The sequence below is a fragment of the Melanostigma gelatinosum genome (genome assembly GCF_949748355.1).
Source record: "Melanostigma gelatinosum genome assembly, chromosome: 10".
Taxonomy (NCBI): domain Eukaryota; kingdom Metazoa; phylum Chordata; class Actinopteri; order Perciformes; family Zoarcidae; genus Melanostigma; species Melanostigma gelatinosum.
This window is the reverse complement of record NC_136643.1, coordinates 14,876,489-14,898,192: the sequence shown is the minus strand read 5'-3', so window position 1 is coordinate 14,898,192 and position 21,704 is coordinate 14,876,489. Positions and strand designations below refer to the sequence as shown.

Here is a 21,704-nt window from a genome sequence, read left to right as displayed (position 1 = left end):
GCACATGAATATTTAGTTTCTTTCTTAAAAGGGGGGCGGGGGTCCAGCTGGGGGCACGGACAATGGTAGTGGAAACACTGAACCCGTGGGGAACGTGGATTTGTCTCCATTCCTCCGAAAGAGGAATCATTATGGTGATCAAAAACAAAGTCAACAAACAAACGTGAAAGGGATGAAAAAAATCTGAACCGATTGTTTAAGGCAAACTCCTTTTTTTTTTTGGCAGCTTGAAGATGATGTAAATAAGTTGTGATCACCTTATAAGTTGAGCTAACTAAGAGAGTGAGAGTAAGAAAGAGCGCGAAAGACAGAGACAGTGAAAGAGGGGCTGAGCAAATTCATCAATTTAAGAACTAACCGGTGGTGGCTGGTGACTCAAAAAAGCTTAGAAGCAATCACTGCAGGTTCTAGACCCTGTGTCTGCACAACATGCTCGTAGAAGCCTGTCAGTCCAATGAAGGGCGAGCAGTGCAGCAGTCCATCGGGTTGCCTTTTTTCTAAAATGATTGGCTTAGCCAGATATTTGTACCCTCTTTCCTTTTGTCTAAACCGAACCAATCCTACCAAGGAAGGCGACACGTGCTAGACAATCAGCAGGATTCATTATTTAGCAGCCTGAGCAGGTACAAGCAGCGAGGCCAGCAGAGCTACTAACTCAACAATCACAAAGAAACAGAATGAATGTTATATTCCACACACAAGCTTTCACCGAAAAACAATATATTCTGATGTACCCCTTTGCAATCACCGACATTCTGATGAGTAACTGTAATTGAATGACATTATTTCTGAGTAACTGCAAAGGAATAAAATTGTATTTATTTTAGGGAGATTTCTTCGCGCAGCTGTGTATTTTATTAACCCTTTGCCCATGGGTGGTAAAAAGAAAGTCACAAAGATTAGACTATTATAAATCCATTTGACTCGAAAAGGTGTGGGCTGAAATGGCTTTTAAGCACCACTGTTCTAATTCACTGCTGTTCAAAAGCATCTCCATCCTCTGGATGGAGGTGTCGACTTCACGCAGTGAGGAGAACCCGAATAGAGCAGAGGACAAAGCTAGTTTGCAGGTAGACAGTACTTGACACTCATTTTCTTTTTGACATCACATAGACCCCAAACAGGGTGAAAACAATGATGGAAAAATCATATGAGAAGGCCACATGTTCAACTCCATTCCTTCTGCTGTGGGTGTTACAAGTTTGAGGAGCGGAAATGGCAACGAAATATAAATCCCTGTGGCTGAATTTCTGCAGCTTGCGAGAGTTCAAGCTCTCCGAATTCAAATCCACTACACATCTGATTGCGCAATCAGATGTGTTATCAGGCACACATCAGATGTAAGGAAGCTTTCTGTCCCCCCCCCCCCTTTTTCTTGGAGGCCATCTTATAAATCCTTGACGTTACAGAATGCAGCGCGAGCAAAGCAGAGAGGCTGAAATCTGTAGAGAGAATATACCAGTATAAAGCTGAAACAATGACTCAATTAACAAAAAAAAGAACGAGGAATTTGTCCTTTCAGATTTCATGGTTCCAGCTTCTTAAAAGTGAGGATTTACTGTTGTTGGGGCCTCACCATATGGCTTCAAAATGTGCTGTGGACAAAGAAATCAGGCCTTCACTTTGTCAAGCAAAGGTCTCATCCTGATTTGTAGTTGATGAGAGCAAGCCTCCTCTGGGTGAAATTTCACACTCAGGTGTGAATTCCCCCTCCCCCCAAAAAACTATGGTCCAATCTCATTGGCCGAAGGCCAGGCGAACCCAGGACCCCTGTGGTTCAGCCGATGTTCTATAAAACTGTTTTTAGTTCACACTTCTAAGCTTTCCCCCTTCGACCTCGGTTGAGTTAGGAAGCACACAACCGCTCTCTTCGCCCGGACCCCCCCCCGTCCAGGCCACAGAGAATCCAGCTTTTTCCCTTCGACCTCCGTCGAACAGGGAGCACACCGCGCTCTCTTCGCCCGGACCCCCCCCGGCCAGGCCACAGAGAGTCCAGCTTGCCCCGCCAGCGCACGAGGCCACGAGGAAGCAACGGCCCTTCAACCCTACTCAAACCCTGACAAGCCGTTTCGCTGGATGAAACAGCCCGCGATAACGAATCTGCTTCAGCGATCAGTTCAGCGCTTTTTGTTTCTTTTTCTTTTGGTGCACACATTCCGGCGAAGGAAAGACGACAACGCCTCCCTCCTTCACCGACGATTCCCGGTAAGACGCACGGACCACGCCGTCAGCCGAAGTTAGATCACCCTCCCTGCCGCGAGGACAGATCACGTCTGCGTTTGCTCCAGAGCGAGCTGCGCCACGACAGACCGAAACAGCGCCAGCTCAACGCCGCGCTGAGAAGCACCCCCCCCCCTTCCTCTCGAAGAAAAAGGACAACTTTGCTCACGAACCCTTCAACGTTGCAACGAAGCATCTACAAGTAAGATTCTTGGCATTTGGGCATAGCTTAGCTTAAATTAACTTAAGTTTAATTCAGGCCATTCATTTATATGTTGATATTCCCGTGTTTTTGTGTGTTTAAATTACTGTCGCGTGATATTGAGGTATTACGCAATCATTACGGCGCAGAGAAGCGCCGCTGTATTTGTGTATCAACTATGACTGATTTGTTTGATTTCTTTTCATTCATTGTCTTCCACTCCGGGTGGAAGTTCTCTTTTCATTAACTCGACTCGGTGAGTGAGCTGAGGTGCGTGGCTTGTCACGGCATAAGTTACCGGCAGTTCAAAGACGACAGCGGTATATTTAAGCATGATAGAGCCAGCAAATCAGGCTCCCTACCACATCGCACGCCGAAGCGTGATTCACTTCGAGTTCTCGCTCCTTTTTTCTCTTTCCTCCTTTCACGAAACACACACACATACAGCAGCCTAACTGCCATTTTGGTCCGCGTCACTCGACTCCGCCATCTTTGTAGTTTTTAGCTGTAGTTCTTAAGGCCCCTCCCCTTTGGCCAGCGTCACTCGACGCCGCCATCTTTGTAGTCTTTAGCGTAGCTGTAAGACTCCTTCCTGTTCACCCACAGACACACACATACACACACAGACATACACCCTCATCCATTTTATTCATTCTTTAGTTTAGGCATATAAAATTGTATGATAACGTTTGTTGGTTGCAATATTAATTGATTTGATCATTTATTATTTTGATTCAATAAACTCTGTTATACTTTCAGGAGCAGTCGTCTGTGATTACTTGTGCATATGTATTTGATAAGACTGTATGTAGTAGCCTGTGCTCGAACTTAAAACCCTTCACTGTCACTGAATGTATAGTCATACGCAGACTATTGACATTATGAGTGACTACTAATTATGAGACTTAGTTTTATCGTTTGGTTATTGGTCCCTGTTCGCAGGGTGGTGCCCCGTTTATATTAATAATCATTAATAATTGTTACATACATCAATAATTCTATTGATGTCAAGAATTCAGTTTCTTAAATGCTGATAACCCAAACACGCTCCTTTAGATCCCAACACTGTTTTTTCTTTTAATTATTTTCAATAATTTTGAAGTTTGCACTATTGGTTGAACAGAAGTAGTATTTTTTACTAAAGGACCTTAACACTTCCTCCACCACTGATTATTCAATAGGAGACTACAAACATAGAGAGACGTTTTAGCTCTTTTCATGCACTTTGCCTCTCATTTTCCCACTCACCCTCTCTCTCTCTCTCAATGTCAGATCAGTTAGAGTTGGTTAAAACTATTTTTAACATTAATAACACTGAATTAAACACCTTTGCTTCATTCAAGCTGAGTGTTGTCTATGCCATACCCATCCCCGGTTGGGAGGAGGCTCAATAAACCAGGTTGGCTGATGTGCGTTAAACTATTCAGCATGACTGCTGCAAACCGTGTTCCTGTGTAGGCGTGAACTGAGTACCAGCTTGCCTTAATTATGGTGAAGCATAAATGTGTGAGGTGTATTTAGTCTTTGAATTCCTGCCGGTTTTAGCACAACTTTACTTTTAAATAGTATATGTCTTATCTTTGCTGTATGTTTATTACCTTGTAATGCACACTGAATTGCCCTGCAGGAAACGTTCTATACAGAATTGAGTTGCCTTGCCTTGCCTTCAGCATGCTTGTGAGCAGAAAACATTTTGGTCTATTTGTGTGAGGGAAGGTTTTTCCACTCAATATTTTATTCATGAGGAATTTTACACAAATATGTTGCTGGCCATTTCATAACCAGTGAAGTTGTGGCTGGCTCCACTTACCAAGCGAAACCAATCGCCCAATTAAAAAAAAAAAGGAGCAGAAAGAATCGATGCAGATCAGTCCCAATGTGGTGACATGTCTCTCCAGGGAGAATGGTTACAGCCTGTACACACCAATGCAACACGATTGCAAATGAAGCGGTGGCAGAGTCAACTAGTTCACTTAAGAATGACTTTAAACCAATCACGTGGCAGGGCAGGAGGAAAACTTCCATCGCAGTTGTCAACTACCTGTCAACACACGAAAAAAAAAAGACAATGACACAAAGGGTGTAAACTGCAGTGGACAATATTCATCACCACAGCATGTGATTGGAATTCAAACAACCTGAGAGGTTGAAGACATTGGTGGAGACAGCCGGATAAATAAGATCAAAATGTTTAAAAACAGCCTGCCTCAGAACATTGTTTCAACCCAACCGGAGGAGTTTTTAAACAACAGAAAGACGACGAAACACTGTCAAAGTGATCATCTTAAAACAGATACCCAGTGATTTATGCGGAACGCGTAACGCTCTATATATCCAAGAGGAGTTGGCGTGCGAGTCCTGATTATGTTCAGTGTAGAGTTCCCAGGTGCAGTGAACAGACTGACAGCTGTTAATCAGACACTCCATGCTTCAGTTAATTTACCTAATTAAAATTTAATCCCACTCTTAATCTCATCAAATTGCACACGTACCGCTCTTTTAAATGCATGTTTGTAATGATAAGAAAATAAGCATTTATTACAAATTCATTTCTAAATGAAATTCAATAATTTGCAATTCAGCATACACACAATATACTGCTTAAAGCATAATGTAATTTAGCTGGAGCTAAAGCTTTATTAGTTCCAGGAACAGCATCTTTCAAAATGAATCTAAAATGACAATGTAAGACAAGTTTATTTAACATTGGCCTTTTTGTTGGTCATATCTTATTTGCTTGTCTATTTCAATTCTTGCTCACGAGCAGTGGCGTCGCCTGGCCTGGGCATTGGAAAGATGTTTTCTTTTGCTCCATATAATTCTCCCCTTTGAGCGGTTAATTGTCACTAAGAAGACGGCGGTTGTGTAACGTTGTGAGCGGAAGATACAGATTACCAAGCCGGTTTAATATACTGCAACACATCGAGACAAGCTTTTTGTCTCAATGTAAAAACTCAATGTATTGCATTGGAAGAATTTACAAGAGGGGACAAATGATTAAGAATTTGTCAAAGACATCGCGTTTTTCTAAGTTCCCCGAAGTCTGGTACTTTCTCACCGGGTCACAAAGGAGTGTATTGCGGTTACTTTACTCTTTAGATTGTGATCCAAAGACATTTAACAACCGTACAGTTATAACAAATCCCAACCCTGATGCTGATCTCTGCCCCAGATGCCATGGCTTATTCCCAGACCTTGTCAACTCCTCGACATGCCCAGGTGCACGCTAAACAAATATGCACATTTGATCCAATGTTGTTAGTGGATAGATATAAAAGATATCTTCATCGTTACTCTCTGTTTTTAGAAGTATGCTGTCATAATAACGTGATTAAGGACGGCACATTTTCCATCATTTATTGTACACTGGCCTTAACAAATAATTCATTTCAAAGAAAGTGGAAGAAATTAGACACTTGAACCGACCAATTCTTTTTTTTTCATTGTCTTTCACTTCACCAAGTTGGAGGAATCTAATGGCATTGCAGGTGAAATGAAGGTTAAATGTAAATTTGCAAAAAAAGAAATGTATTTCAAGTTCTGTCACAAGTTCATTCAATCAGAGGGTTTTATGTGAGTGTAGAGAAAGATCGTGACCATCACGGCCACAGCCTCTATAGGTTTAAAGGATTTCTCACTCTTCGGCTGGATTACTTTCAACTCCCCAATATCTTGTCTTCCCTGGTCAGTGGAGCAGGAATATGATGTTAGTCTGGATGGAAGGCACAGGAATCCAGATGAATATCTTAGCTTCACGCCTGTGCCGGCTCTGTGTCACGAATCTCAGGTGTATTCTCGCAATTTCTCTCTCTTTTTTTCAGTGAGCTGATTTGAGTTGATAGCACTGTGTAAATAACGGCAAGATGACACATCAAGTCAGAGTGATAATTAAAAAAACAACATATTTGTACCACGCATCACATTAGCATCATTTGTGTGTTACATTATGTCGCTGTCGGTCCTGAATATGACAAAGCCCTCCTGAGCATTTTACACCGAGAGCCAAGTCAATATCTTTTTTGTGGTTAGACCTTAAGCTAATTAAAAATCTTTCATCCTATTATGAGCATGAAATGTCAGAGCCAAAAGACAGAACTGGCATTTAAGCTACACTGAAGAACAATAATCCAACTGACAAGAGTCCCGATGAAGACAGATTGAACACATACAGAGGGGCAGTGAAGAAGACAAGTGTTTCTGAAATAGATGGATGGAGATTTAACAATACAGTACATACAGACTGACAGGTAAGGTGAATATGCTGTTTCTCATGTTGAAAATGTCATTAATGGATGATAATGCAGCTTCCGATGGCGCCCCGATTAGCCCGTTTATTGATTGCTTGTTGAATGCAGGTGCTTCTTAGCCATCAATGTTCTACATTACTGGGTTTTAACAGCAACAAAAGCAAAATAAATAGTTATAAATTATTTTGGGACAGTTTTATATTACATGTTTATTCAGCATTGGGTCTTTTTAATTAATTTTTTTCATTATCAATGCATCTTTGCATTATTTTCTTGATTAAACGCTGAATTGTCTGGTCAATAAAATGTCAGAAAATAGTGAAAACAACACCCAAACATACCAGATTCAAAACAGAGAGAAGCAGCAAAAAAACTCACTTTGATGAAGCTCAAACCACAGGATTGATGAAATATTTGTACAAATGAATTCATGTGTTGCAATGAGGAGATATGATCATTCCTGTCGTACATGCCATATATAGATATATGTTTTTGAGTTACTGAGCATGATTTTGTCTGCATATGTATCCCACTAACCCTGCAGCCGGAGAAATACGTGGCCCACCATCATCTTCCTTCTCTCACTACATGTTGACATTCAACGGATTTATGTCTGCCAGGTTCTGTAAGTAGTGCAAACTTCTTCTCATTCATAACAAATCCAAAGCGTTCACTGTGGAGCAATGAAATATTACATTGAAGTATGGCGATTTGACAATGGATTTCGTGCATGTTTATGAATTGAATTATGAAAGATCATATGCTGCGGTTGTCATAACACATCACTAGCCTGAAGTCAATACTGCTCAGCTGATATGCAGTGTGAGCTATAAAGTATAGAGCGCTTATATGACAATTTCACTTAATTTAATAGAAACAATGGTTCTGCATAAAACATTGCATTATATATCGTAAAGTATAGACAGCACACACTATGTATTAACAAATGGGATACAAGATAGCAACTAATATCAAACAAAAAGAACATGAAGTAATAATGATGGATCTGTGTGAACAGAAGCATGCGCATACTGAATACAAAGTGAGTTTCTTGTGTCAAACGCAGATATCTCATCCTGTTTGCTTTCATGAGAGGCCGTAAGGCAGCGGGCCAACACATGCTTTTAGCCACTCTTGTATGCCGTTTCATTGACTTCTGACTGAATTCTTTTAAACTGACATCAAATGTTTAATGATGTAGGTCAACTCAGCACATAACACAACACAAATGCCCAACATGCCCCCGCGTGTCAGGAAAGATTAAATTAAATGCAGAAATAACAAATCTGCAGATATGTTCTTTCAGGTTTTAAGTGGTTGGTAAACCTAATTAATGTCTGTTTACTCTCCACTACACCCCCGCTTTGAGAAAAACGTTCCCTAACAACTCGCCCTTTTGTCCGACCACACTGCAGCTGCTCTTCCCTGTGCTTGCTGAACACACAGACACATTCAGGCCACCATAGATCATTCAAACAGATCTGCTTCCACATCGACATTAGTGACTGCATGCGTCTAGCAAACACCCACATATGCTGCTTTGTCTTCTGTCGGTCATGGAGTGTGTGGTTACAGAATTACACGGTCAGGCAACGTGGATAGAGGTAGAGAGTATATAATATTATGTCATCGCAAGAATTTGTTAAAATGCTTGTTTTCGAGCGCTTTGCAAAACAAGCAAAACTATTCCTGACATTACTATTTGTGCGCATTATGTCCATACCATTGTACTTCAAAAGTGCAACAATGAATGAAGAACAGCTGATTGGTGCAGTTGAAATGAGGAGTTATCTGTACAATACCACCTCATTTCACAACAAAAACCTAATTGAGGAGGCAGCTTGGCTGGAGGGATATCGCCTGGGAGCTGAAAGTTTCCTACTTGCTGTTGGCTACATTACATGTCATTTCCAGTAAATATTACAATATAAAACGGTTTAAAGTTTCCAGTTCCAGTTTAAAAAGTACAAATGTCGGAAGATGGCAAGTATTTCTCCTCCATCTTTTAAGTGACTACGATCTCAAACGCACAGCTGATCGGTACGTACTTGGTTTGTTTACATGACGTAGCGTAGCGCTTTCAGTTAGGACATGGTGTCTCTGAGGCTTTTCTGCCATCATTACAGTTGTTATTGAATTATTGTCGTTCTGCTTGACATAACTTTACATTTCATTTTAAATTGATAAAAGTGACGTTGTGGGACTCCCGTCATACCGTACAATCAGTAGTTTTTGTTTCCCCACAATCGAATATTAATTTTCACGTTAAAATATCAGTTTGTTTTTTTAATTTTCCAAAATGCGTGTGTAGCCATAGTTCAATTTTTTTCCGAACTGCATTCTGAAAAGATCCTCCCCCTACTCTGTCTCTGATTGGCTCTGATCTTGATGTACTTTTTTTGGCATGCGGGAAACATACCTTACCATACCTGTGCTTCTCCCCGAGCAACAAGACAACCTTAAAACACACCAGTAATTCAAAATGAAGAGAACTATTGATTGTTTTTTTTGTCAAGAAAAATGCTGAGGTGGCCGTTACACCTGTCCCCAGCTAGAGCCTATAAAAAAAATGGCCAAAATATACGCCTTTCGCAAAGAACGGCTCATCTAATTTCCATTTATTGCAAATTTAAAGAGGGCAACCAAAGCATGGCTGGGAACAGTGCCTTTGCTGTCAGAGCATCGACCGTACGAATTGAAACGTGAAACAAACACGATACAGGATATACTAAAATATGAGGACTCTGTGGCTTTAAGTCCCCATCTTCTACATGAGTATGTGGGCAGTTCAAGTTTCCATTTGAGAGGGATTTGATCAAAGTGTTCAGGGATTTGATTGCTCAAAAGTGAGCATGACTTGCATGCATTAGTTTTCGAAGAATCCTAAACCAGTGATCATGAGATGGAGGATGAGAGGATATGAATAAATTAGATCTTGGAATCTGGAAACAAACAAACGTTTTTGCCAACTGACATGTAAACACACACCTCTGAGCCACGATAACGCTCTGCTAGCGATTACAACTAACAACTTCCACACTTGGTTTTCTATGAAAAAGTTGTATTTGCCCCAGGCTGGAACAACCGGAGGAACAAGGAACAACCGGAGCTCCTTGTCCTGTTTCTCACAGCAGCCTCGTCACGTTTTCACTGTCACCACTTCAGTTCAATCCTGCAGCAAGACTCGATCCAAATGACAGCAGGAGTCATCTGTTTTAGGCATTCTATGAACTATTAAATAAATATATAAACATTACATTCATGTTTGTACTTGTCTCCGAGCTGAACAAGTTCCCATTGAATTTCTCCTCACAAAGCTTGACATTCCCCGCTGTGCACTTCTGCCCTATTACAAGTCCCCATTTAGCCCAGCAGGAGAGAAGATTCCCATGAATAAAATCTTTTCATGCAAGAAAACATTGACAGAAGAATGACAAATAAAGCAGCCTCTTACCTGAGGGCCCAATGTGTGTCGATGGAACTGATGCTTTCAAAGCAAGAACACAGCACCGCAGCTGTAACCTCTCTTTAAATAGACTAAACCACGTAACACACCTATTTCTGTAATCCTGCATATTTACAAGCTACACATTTTAACATGAGCCATATTTTGACTTCATCGTATCAGGTCATTTTGAACAAAACCACAGTAAAAGGTTTTGCTGGAGTCACATACGTTCAGCTTGCTTTGGCCAAAAATAACAACCAACATGATGGAAGTAGAAAAAGAGAGAAAAACTCGAAGATGAGGGAAACTCAAACATCATCAACTCAGACAGACGTTAAATAAAGTAAACATCTCACAATGCAACCTCAAAGTGCTAAACCATCTACGTTTGAACAGTAAGGTGTTTAGTCTTTCAAGAGCATGTATATTGAAAAAGGCAAAAGGTATAAAACCAAATAAAACAATATTTGTGATGTCAAATTGAATCCAGTTATTTCCTCTCGTGTGAAAGTGTTGCTTGCAGCTTTCAGCTCATGCTTCAAACTGCTCTCGGCTCATTTTCATACAATAATTTGTTGGTCCAAACGATGCAGCTTAAAAATATTATTGAACTCATAGCCTCTGCATGGTTTAAACAGTTTTAAAGTAATACATGTTATTTGCTGGCTTCAGCCTGCTATTAACATGCAACACCGCGCAATGCAAACATAGTTGCAGCTGTTACACAAAAGTGAATGTGAAAATTGAATCTACAAATGTCTCACTATTGTGAGTGCTAATATGTTTTTTCCCCGTATCCACCACATCCATTAGACCCATTTAACCATAATGTAGAGCCACACACCCAGCCATAATCACATTAATAATTACAGAACAGCGGCACCCAGGTGGAAAAAATTGGAGTGATGCTTGAAAAGACTTACCAATATACAGGTTCCACTCCGGATCCAGATCAGCTTGATTGGCCAGGCAGCCCTTCACAACATTCAGGCAGTAGTTCTTACAGGATTTAACTGCCGGCATGCCCTGACAAAAGGGGCAGTACAGCATCTTGGTCAGTGCCCGAATACATGCTGGAGTGCTGCTTACCTGCAAGAACACAAGAGTGTGACATTCAGATATTAGCACCTGCACAGCGCCTTCAAAACAAACGTACTCATTTGAACCACACTCATTTAATAATCACATTAATTCCAGGAGGATATTTGTATTTGTATTCTCCGTTTTATTTTTATTCTCACATTTCCACAATTAACAAATCATGGCAATTTTAAAGCGCCATCCAGAAAGCAAATGATACATTTGTCTAATACCAATTATCAGGATACAATTGCATCCTGAAAAAAGGTGGAAGATGAAGTGAAAAATGTATTTTAGTATGCATATTTAGAAATGCCACGAGAGAGACGAGAGAGATGTTTTGCTGACCAAAGACTTTTGAACATTTGTGAGCACTGTCAATAACAGTGTGTGTGTGTGATCATTAACAGACGATTTAGCCCGCATTTGATTGTGAAATATGAAATAAAGACAACTCTTTATTTGCCCAGCCATCAGTTGAGTTGAGCTGTCATGTATTTCATTTCTCAGTTATTCATCCTTCTTGTCTTCACATACACAACTGAGGTGATGTGTGACAGGTGGAGTTTGAAGAGGACGGTATGGAGTCGTCACACACAGCAGGCATCACAAAGCCCCAAAAATAACATAAGCTGGAGAAAGGATACGCATTATTATCACTGACACAATATGTCTCGTGTGTTTTCACAGATTATCCCTCCACAGTGATTGCATTTGATAATTCATTATTATTATTAGATCATGTTGTTGGGTGGAATTTTAAATGATTCAAACTAATTGGCCACAATTGAATTAAAAACTAATTTGAAGAGAGTGGAAAACAGCAACATGAGTCAACTTGACAATCAGCCGTGGCACTAATTGAGTGTTTGAATTTGTTTAACAGGATGGTCGATGTCCAAAGGAAAGTTCCCCCTCACCCGCTGATGCTTTTCAAATGTTTTCCAAGACAGACCGTCATTCCAGACAGATTGATAACCATGACAAATGTGTGCAGATCTAATTACTGCTTTGTCTTTTTAAGGAGAAGACAGATAAGATGAATTTGCAGGCTAAAGGGGCACTGTGGCTCATACAGGCTGAAAAAGCTTCTTCAACTCAAAGCTACTTTCATGGATAAGTGTCTGAGGATGGAGTGTTGTATGTTTTGTACAAATTGTAACGCCCTCTTGGTCTCGAATCACAAATCTGTCTGTTAATTGGGAATAAAACTGGTGTGACTTTGGTGAACAGCTTGGGTTTGACAAAGTATAAAGAAATGCATTCAACTGTCTCATTGAGAAGGTATTGTGATAGTGAGGGAATATCCTCACTACGCTACAGGGACCCATCGGCTGAAACAGCTGTCCTCTGCTGTATTACATGCAGGTCACATGTAGACTCTGTGTTCAACATCTTATCAGTGACTGTCTGTTTTGCCACGTGTGAGCTACTATTGTGACATTTCATACAGCAAACACTAGTAAAGATGTTGGCGATGATTTCTTAAGAGTGAGCTGCACTCAACATTCTGATCCTCAACACTCAAATGCTTGAAGGCGTTTGGAATGAAAGCTCTGGGTCTCGGCTAATGGGCTTTTTTCTGTGTTCCATGAAGCACCAAGAAGCATCTTATTCAGCATCTTTCAGGCTGAAAACCCACGTTTACAGGCAACACCTGGACATGCCTTTGCAAGCACTTACTGATGTCTCATTTTCTTGATAAAGATAGAAATACTAATGCCTTGTGGAGTGTAGTGCTGGAGTTACTTTAGTTATTTGTCTTTTTGTTTGAAAGGGATGCACATCAAATAGTTTAAAGGCGTCTAGTTCTACAGACTATGAATACACTCATTGGTTGATTTAAGCAAACACTTCTGCAAAATGAATTTAATGTAAAGACCCTGAAGAGGACACAGAACATTTTGTGTGTTTACTTGATGGCCTTCGGCCACACAAACACAATGAAAGGGGTTTAGTATGAAAAATGAAAACTGAATGTATCTGCATTCTTGCAGCAGTATGATGAATGTCATTTTTCTGTCTGGGTGGAAACCCGTGAACCCGATCACACAATGATGCAAGGTTTTTCATTCCTGTTGATACGTTTAAAGCAGACAACCTATCCTCTCAGAGCGTAGAAGAATAGTAGCCACATACAACTTAATTAAATAGAATGTGGTTCTCGTACAGGCTGTTGCAATTCTTGTCCTCTACTGAGATAAGCTTTGTATGATTTAGGTTCAGCTAAACATACGGTTACAGTGGCTAAAGAAAACATGTCACAAAATAAGTAGCTGCTTAGAGTTGACATGTATAGGAACCTGCTCTTCACAAGATTTTTTATTTCAAATTATTTAAATAAATAGTAATATTGATGTAAAGTGAGTTCATAAAGCCTAAACTATGGAAGGTTAAAGGATTGCTAAGTGAAGTGAATAGAAAATGTACTCTTTGCTGAAAGTTTCCCTTCGAGTGGCATCCGAGTGTAACAATGTTTTCTATAAGGCACTTCTCAATACAAGCTTACAATTAATTTGCAGTAAAACAGGGATAGCACAGCAACAAATGGTTAAAAAGATAATAAAATGAGAATGGTACGACAATAACATGAAGGAAAAGATATCATTTAAAAGACAGAGGTATGGTCAATTGGCTAGGAATGTGAAAAAAGTCTGGAAGAAACACTTTGTCTTAGCTGTAAGACCAGAATAAAGTGAGTTACAGCAGTCAGGTCTGTTTAGATAGAGATAAAAACATGGATGACCTTATCCAGTTCTGACCTGAACGTGCTGATAGTTGTTCATGTTTGATGTGGCAGCCCAACGCTAAGTATCGTAAAGAGAGGACTGGAGTTATTGTTGTAGCTCCAATCCCCCGACGAAAAGATAATCCTCACACATCACCTCACAGACAACTGGTGTGACTTGTGACACACTAAGTTGACACTGAATATTCTAACTGCTGCTGCCAACACCGATCATACCTGACACAGGTGTAGGGCAGTCCAACAACATAGACAGGAATCTGTTCTCAGCTGATTTAGAAGTCATGAGGAAAGATAATCATTTGTATTATTATTAGAAGTAGTTATAGTATATCATAACAAGTATTGTCATTATTATTATTAGAATAAGTAGTCGTAGTAGTATTGGTAGTAGCATATCATAATTATTAGAAGTAGTAGTAGTAGTATTAGTAGCATAGTAGAAACAGTTCCTCACTCTTTCTTTTTGTAAAAAACATTTATAATTTCAAATTTCGTTACTTGATGAATAGAAAAAAAAAATCCTTGATTATGAATCATCACACAAGTGATGAAGTGATAAATTATTAGTCGACCAACACTGAGTTCCCCCACAAAGAATCACACAAAAGCACTTTAAATCCTTGGAAATAAGTAATTCAGCATGAAAAAATGACTAACGACAAGAGAAATCTCAGTCGACTAAGACCATATAAAATAACATCTCCACAAATACATAGTGTAGTGTCTGTGTCACCTTCCCTCACATATTCAGCTTTAAATGTTTCCAATTAATAAAAACCAACACGAGTAACAACAGAAGTGAATTCACAAATCAAAAGATTGTGTTTCATGAAAACAGAAATGCAATTAAGTGACTGATAGACTTCAGGATTGCTCCCGTGGAAAGGCACATCCTGTGAAATATGATACGATTTTCATTTTACAAAGTCGATGCAGCATGAATGTGACTTTTTAAGACAGCACAACGTGTTCACTCATTTGTTTCTGTCATCTCACTACAGTGAGTGCATTCACGTTACAAAGCGGTTAGTTCAAATATCCTAATTCTCAATAACCAGGCGGAAGGCGATGCGATTTTAATCACTGCAAATCAACAGAAGCAGATGTACTGTTTGGGTAATGATCTGGGATAAGCATGAGCTTTGTTTGTGAGATGAAGACTCCAAACACGAGTTTCTGTTTCCTCAAAGCTCCGCCGCGTTTTGTCTCTTAAGCTGTGAAAAGCAATAAAGTACTACATCGTGTACTTTAATTCAATAACATACCAGCAGCAATAAGCTTGGATGTCACATCTTAGAGACGCTGTGCAACAGACGCCTCTAGCAGGGTGTCCTATTCCATTATGCTCACACTCAATGATAAGTTTATACCCTGGGGATCAAAAGGGCCGCCGCAGTCCCAGACACATGACCTGGATGTCTCATTGAAATGTCAAGAGGTGAAGCTGGGACATGCTGGCTTGTGAGAAACGCAGAGTGTAACTCAGTAAACGCATACTAACACCACATCCTCTGTGACTGCTTCTAAATGAGCCCCAACACTACTCCTGGTGAGGAGGGAACTAATGAACACACCGAAGAGAACATGTACAAAGTTCAATGAGTGCACCAGAGTGTGGCCACATGAAAACACATTTTGGATTTCTTAGATAACAGTCGGGTCTTCTCCGTCTCTGATGATTGACACTACCGGTATTTTCATTGCCTTCTGTTTTTATACTGTACAGCAAGTCTATGAATATTTAATATAGAGTTGTTAATGCAATCAAAGAAAGTGAAAAGTAACCAGGGTGGTTTAGGATTTGCAGCACAGTGCTTATCAGGGCTTCTCTCACCCCGTGAGGAGGCATGTAGAAGCAGCATCAGTGTGACTAAATCCAAGCCTCAGCCTCAGCCTCTTGCTGAAAACCGGGGGGGGGGGGGGGGGGGGGGGAGGGGGGGGATGTGTCCTTGCTGCGGAAACGCCAATCAAGACGTGTGAAAATCTGTACACAGCAAGTCTTCATTTCAGCCGAGGTGAAAATGCGGAATATTTTTCCAACGGAATCAGCGAGTGCAATCAAACGAAATATGGTTTGGTTTAAGGTTTGAAAATGACAAAAGCAAGCAGTTGATTATGTGTTTTATAGTCTTGTTAAATTTGTGGTGAGCACTGTTACCTTAGACACTCTCTGGGCCACCTCCCGGCCAACAGAGAGCCCTTGGACAAATGTGCGTGCAGCGATGAATGCCCGGGTAACTTGAGCCTTGAGCTTCCTGGGCACGTCTCCAAAGGGCTTAAGCTGGTCAGTGTACTTACTGATACACTCCAGATAGTCCTCAGTGATGACGTACTGGGAGTTGAGCAGCGTGAACATACGCTCCAGTAGCCGCGACCAAAAGTCATTAAGCATTTCCTCCAGGTTAACATTTCCTCCTGTGTAATAGCGCTTCAGCTCTGCAAACAGGTTCTCAAAGACCTCGGAGTTCTGCATGTAAGGCTTGCCGTAAGTCCTCACGAACATCTCATTCAGGGACCTCTCCGTGTTCTCCAGTAGCTCCAGGAAGAATTCTGGGTAAAGAAGAAAAGAAAAAAGTGTTACTCATCGTCTAATTTTCTTTCATGTGTGACTGTGTTGTTACAGATTATACTGTACATGGCATACATTGATAAGATAAACCGGGAACTGAATTTGTGGTTCAAATAGAAATGCAGCAAAATTGCAATAACTGTGTCTGATTGAAAGATAGAACAAAGCCAAAGGAAGTCTACTTGATTGCAATGCCGACACCAAATACGCCGACAGCCAGAAAATACCAAAATAGCAAATCAATTAAGGCTTCCGATGCTGATTTCATTTTTGAAGAGACTCCACAGCTTTGTTGATTTTTATCTCCAGCACACTACCTTGAACATCAATCGGAGCCTTCCTCATATATATTTCTGGAAAGCAATAAGTTTTGTGTTTGCAGTGCAAGAGGTCTGTATCGTCCCAACATCACCTGTAAACCTCAAATACATTTATGTACCTTGAAAGGATGTATATTGCAGAAGGATTTCCTGTACAGTGTTTTTGCAATGTTGCTCCATGTGGTGGAAGCATAAGGCTGTCGGATTAAACGCAACAAATGATCCTTATTACGGATATGATTACGATTCCACAATACAGTTTATCTGTAAGGTTTGCAGTCGTTCTGCATTCGCCTTTATAGGGAGCACTTGTTTGCCTCATGACCTCTATGACTCACCGCAAATTGGGAGGAGATGATAATATACCTGAACATCTGGTATCCATAATGATAGTCCTCCCTTTCAAGGACCAGGATTAACATTTAAAACAGGCTTCAAAATGCCGCACATTTAACTGCAAAGGGAAATAGTGCATGACTAGACAGAGACAGAGACTGCACTCCCATAGAGGGTGGTGGAGGTTACAGAATTATATTCCTCAGTTATTGTCTATTATAGGGCAATATGTCCCATTTCAAAGCAGGATTAATTGTTTATTTTTGGTCACTTGGAGACAGCGGAAAGTTGTAAATGCAATAATGACAAATTATCGCCTCATAAAGCTGATATGGCAAACTTGTTAGCAAACAGTCGCCTCTTTACTTGTCGTCTACCACAGATTAGCATTTCTTTTGAGCCGTGTTGCTGGACAAAAATGTTATTCCAATATTGAGTCTCATTTCCATTCTGCTTTGGTTTCTGACAACTCCTGACAGAAGCATAGTGCCTTCTGCTGATTGGTGCTGGGATGGTGGTGTACAGTGGGTTCATGAGAGATTTAGTCACTTAAAACAGCTACCTGCTGCATCTGGAACAGAGCCGATAAGAGAAGAGAGACTAAATTAAAAACAGTAAAGCTGTGCGAGCGGCAAAACCAAAACAATGAGCTGATAAACTCTACAAGACTTTTCGAAAAATGTAGTCTGAAAAAGAAATCAATTTGTGACTACTTTTTATATCTACTGTTGCTCCTTAATAAAGCAAAAGTATGTTGTATCCGATGACTACATTAATTGATAGAATCATTTGTAGAATACTTGATTTCTAAAATAATTGATAGCTGCAGCCATAGCAGCACATTTATTATTGATACACATATGTAGCATAACACAGCAAGGCATTGTTCTTCATCATGTCATCAACTGTCTCATATCTTTTCTTTAACTTTTGTACTTAAACTTTTACCTGTGTTGGTTTTACTGTGCTGTATCACCAAATCATACAGCTGTCATATCACCAGTGTACAATGTACATTTTGCCGAATAAAGAAATTCTCATTCACAGCAGCTCGGTCACATGACCACATATCCACTAAAAGATCAATTCAGCCCTCTGAGCCATTCACAGTACAGTTACTTATCAGTATGGTGCAGACAAAACTCTAATGGACTTGAAGTGGTCATTAGTGCTCAGCAATGCAGGTGAAGTGACAAATTACAGCAACAGAGAAACAAAATGCATGAGACTCTCCATGACACCGCTCCAAATCACATCTGGTTAGATATCAAAAGATGCCGTTGCACACCAACAGAAAGTAAAATGTGAAAAAGTATGCCTCATTTGCAAGGCAGTACAACACGCACAAAGTTATTTCATAATGTATACCCGATTGAGACAAATGCATTTTTAGCTGCAACCGGCAGCTATAACTGACTTGATGTTAGATATGAGGGTAAAGGTCACATTTGCCACAGGAGAAATGCTAGATTCCAATCCTTTATTCATCCTAAAACCGCTTCTGATTCATTACATGCAACATGATGACTTGATTCCTCTATTCTTATTACAATTAAGTATTTGTCATAATCATGTCTTATCAGCGGGTAGCAGTGAGTGTTAATTGTAAGATGTCCTCTGGGGATCTGATTAAATGAGCTGTACCCTCACACAGATGTTCCTGCTATCTCAAGAGGTTTCAGCAGCACACACAGTATGAAGGACTTGTGATTTTGGATAAGCAATTCTAAATATTATAAATGAAAGACCACAGTGAGCAGTTATTTAAATAGAAAAGGCTTGAAGCGTGATTTGTGCTTGTTGTAGGTAATGAATATAGTCAGTGGTGCTGATGTGTATGCTGATTAGTGACAGCTTCAAAACTAATTTAATTTTTTTTAAAGTGCACTGAAGAAAAGAAAAAAAAAAAAAATATATATATATATATATCTTAATGCAGTCAGGTTATTTGCCCCAATGTGTCTGCTGGAATATTCATTTAAATTAACAAATGTAATTATGGCAGAATTTATTGTGGCAGAATTTATTGTTAAACTACTGATTGTTGGGAAGTATATTTGATATCATATTTGATATCATTCTAAGCTCTGTTTTGGAGTGATTACAATGTATAATTACATTATCGATGAGTTAATTGAGTGACTAATATATTTAGTAAAAAAAAAAGACAACTTAATCTAATTGTAAAATCGCATCGTATATTACAGTAAGAAATTTGGTGAAATGTCAAACACTAAAATGATCAGGAAAGCACAAACATCGTTTACACGTCTTAGTAATTAAGAGGTCTGTCCATATGAATGGCTGCGAGAGCTGCAAACAGAGGATAATGATGCTGAATTGCTGGACAGGGGTGATTCTAATACTCATGCAGAGAGTTCATTACTTTTTGCTGATAAAGCTCAGTTTGGCTCACTGAGCCCACATCGCTGTGCAGAGGTTACACATTCTTTCTGTGATGAAGAAAAGTCTGTTTCAGTGCATCCGCTGCTGCGTGCTCACATAAAACGGATGGATGCTCCCCTAGATGTCAGTTCTAGTCTCAATTTTAGCAATCTTGAAACAGAGTGCTACTATTTCATATCTTTGAGCTGGATGATGGCAAAAAGACGTGCGTTTACAAGCAAACCACAGTTTCTGGAGACAAATGAGACGATGGAACATATAACGAACAGAGGTGGCTGTGGATGGGATGACATCTTGTGAGAAGTGGCCTGCAGAATGAAAAAAGTCTCCTAAACTGTGACCAGCCATAACTTTGGAGCCACAACTCACTTTTCTTCAGATGGGTAATTACAATCTCTGATAAAAAAGAATTACGAATTACGGCCTCCATCAACCAGTCAAGTTGCAGTTAACATCCAAAAAGTCACCACTTCATCTCTATTTGTGTGAAATTGTCATAATTTGCATATGAATTCCTTAGTTAAGGCCCAAAACGTTTGAGTTGAAGTAGATGTTTGTGCTAGATTTAATGAAATTTCTTCCAAGGCTGTCGCGGAGGCATTCAAATGTTGAAAGAAAAACACCACCAGGACCACATTTGACATCTGTGCAAGCAGATATATATATATATTTGTGCACAAACAAAGTAATCAAATAGGCTGCAATCAACACCTACAATGTGCATCATTATCATAGTCTGTGAGTAGCAATGTTTAAAACTTCAGGAAATGCTGTTGTAAGCGCTGTCTTTTTAATAGCTTCTGTGCAAAGATGTGTATGTGTGCTGACAGTTTTTAAAATACATTATTTTGAGTGCAGCATTGTATTTCACACCAATTAAAGTCACGACTTCAGTACAAAAAGATTCTAGAAGATATTCAAGACGATTCAAGAAGAAATTTCAAATCGTTGGTTAGACGTCTTCGATGTCAAACACATTCCTGCAAGTAGACCTTCTCAAAACTATCTGTAACGTGTCAGTGAAGGTAGCTTCATGAGTAAACTTTCAAAACTGACTGTAATCATCAGCAGAGCCCCTCAGTGTCTTCTCCACCAGGACTACAGACGAGACCATCTCGCACTTTGTGATTATTTAAACTGAATATCGCACACTGCTCGGTCTTCAAACTACTGAAGCTATCATGCTTTACATGAAACTCCCAATTTTGCTGCCAAAAGAAGCACTTCTAATTCTACATGCCAATCAGTTGGAGACCATTGATTTGGTCTGACATGAGACACCGATCCACAGAGGGCCGCTCTAAGCGCTATGCTTCCGTACGTAACATAACAGGCTTTTTATTTCCCCATTTGCATGTGTTAAACCCTTGTAGCCTGTAGTGAGTCACACAGTGGCAGTTAAATACAATGTAAAATCACTCACTGCTAAGACAGTTATATGTAAGACAAATAGATTGATTTATATTTCCTAATATTTTAAAGTTAACATATCCAATGCTATAAATTGAGGAAGGAATCTGGAATACATTTGATGACGCGCAGTTTCATAAATGTAAATTGAGATTTGGCATACCGTCCTGAAATTAAAGTGAAATTGTATGTATTTCCATAAAACGTAGCAGCTTGATCATTAGAAATACTGCGGAGAATGATTACCAAAACTCCTTTAGTGTACAGAGCTCCCTTGGCATTTCTACTTGAATCCTAGCTACTCTTCCACTCTCCAACTGGATAGTCCAATAGGACCTCTTAACTAAAGGAGGGTTTTGCTGAGCCAGCACTACTCAGCTCCACATTCATCGAGTCAAACACATCCACACCTGGTAGCTGGTCAGCACAGTGCGGCCTTCTATGGTTGGCAGCCTCGAGGATTATGCCATGAGGAGTAATTTAGGTTAAGGGCTTTGCTCGAGAGCACATCGACAATGGCTGCTGAGGGAGAATAGAGAGGATACAAATATTTGCCAACTTCCACGCACCGACTCATCCGTATAGCATCACTGGGTTAACTTTTTGCCAAGTAAAAAGATGGCCACGAATCTACTATCACTTGTACAAAACAATGTGCATATGGCACTCGAAACTGCAAAGGTTACACATATTAGTAACAACCACCAACAGATGTTG

At 40.0% G+C, this 21,704-nt stretch overlaps 1 protein-coding gene across 1 annotated transcript in view; it reads right to left on the bottom strand.

Annotated features, from left to right (window-relative positions):
- LOC306783691 (glypican-6-like) overlaps nucleotides 1–21,704 on the bottom strand; it is a gene marked incomplete at its 5' end in the record, with an annotated part of 69,447 nt that overhangs the window by 23,841 nt on the left and 23,902 nt on the right. Inside the window, 2 exons of the mRNA XM_079277456.1 lie at nucleotides 11,041–11,206; nucleotides 16,105–16,496. Coding sequence (XP_079133582.1) covers nucleotides 11,041–11,206; nucleotides 16,105–16,496 — 558 coding nt within the window. The remainder of the gene's footprint in view (nucleotides 1–11,040; nucleotides 11,207–16,104; nucleotides 16,497–21,704) is intronic.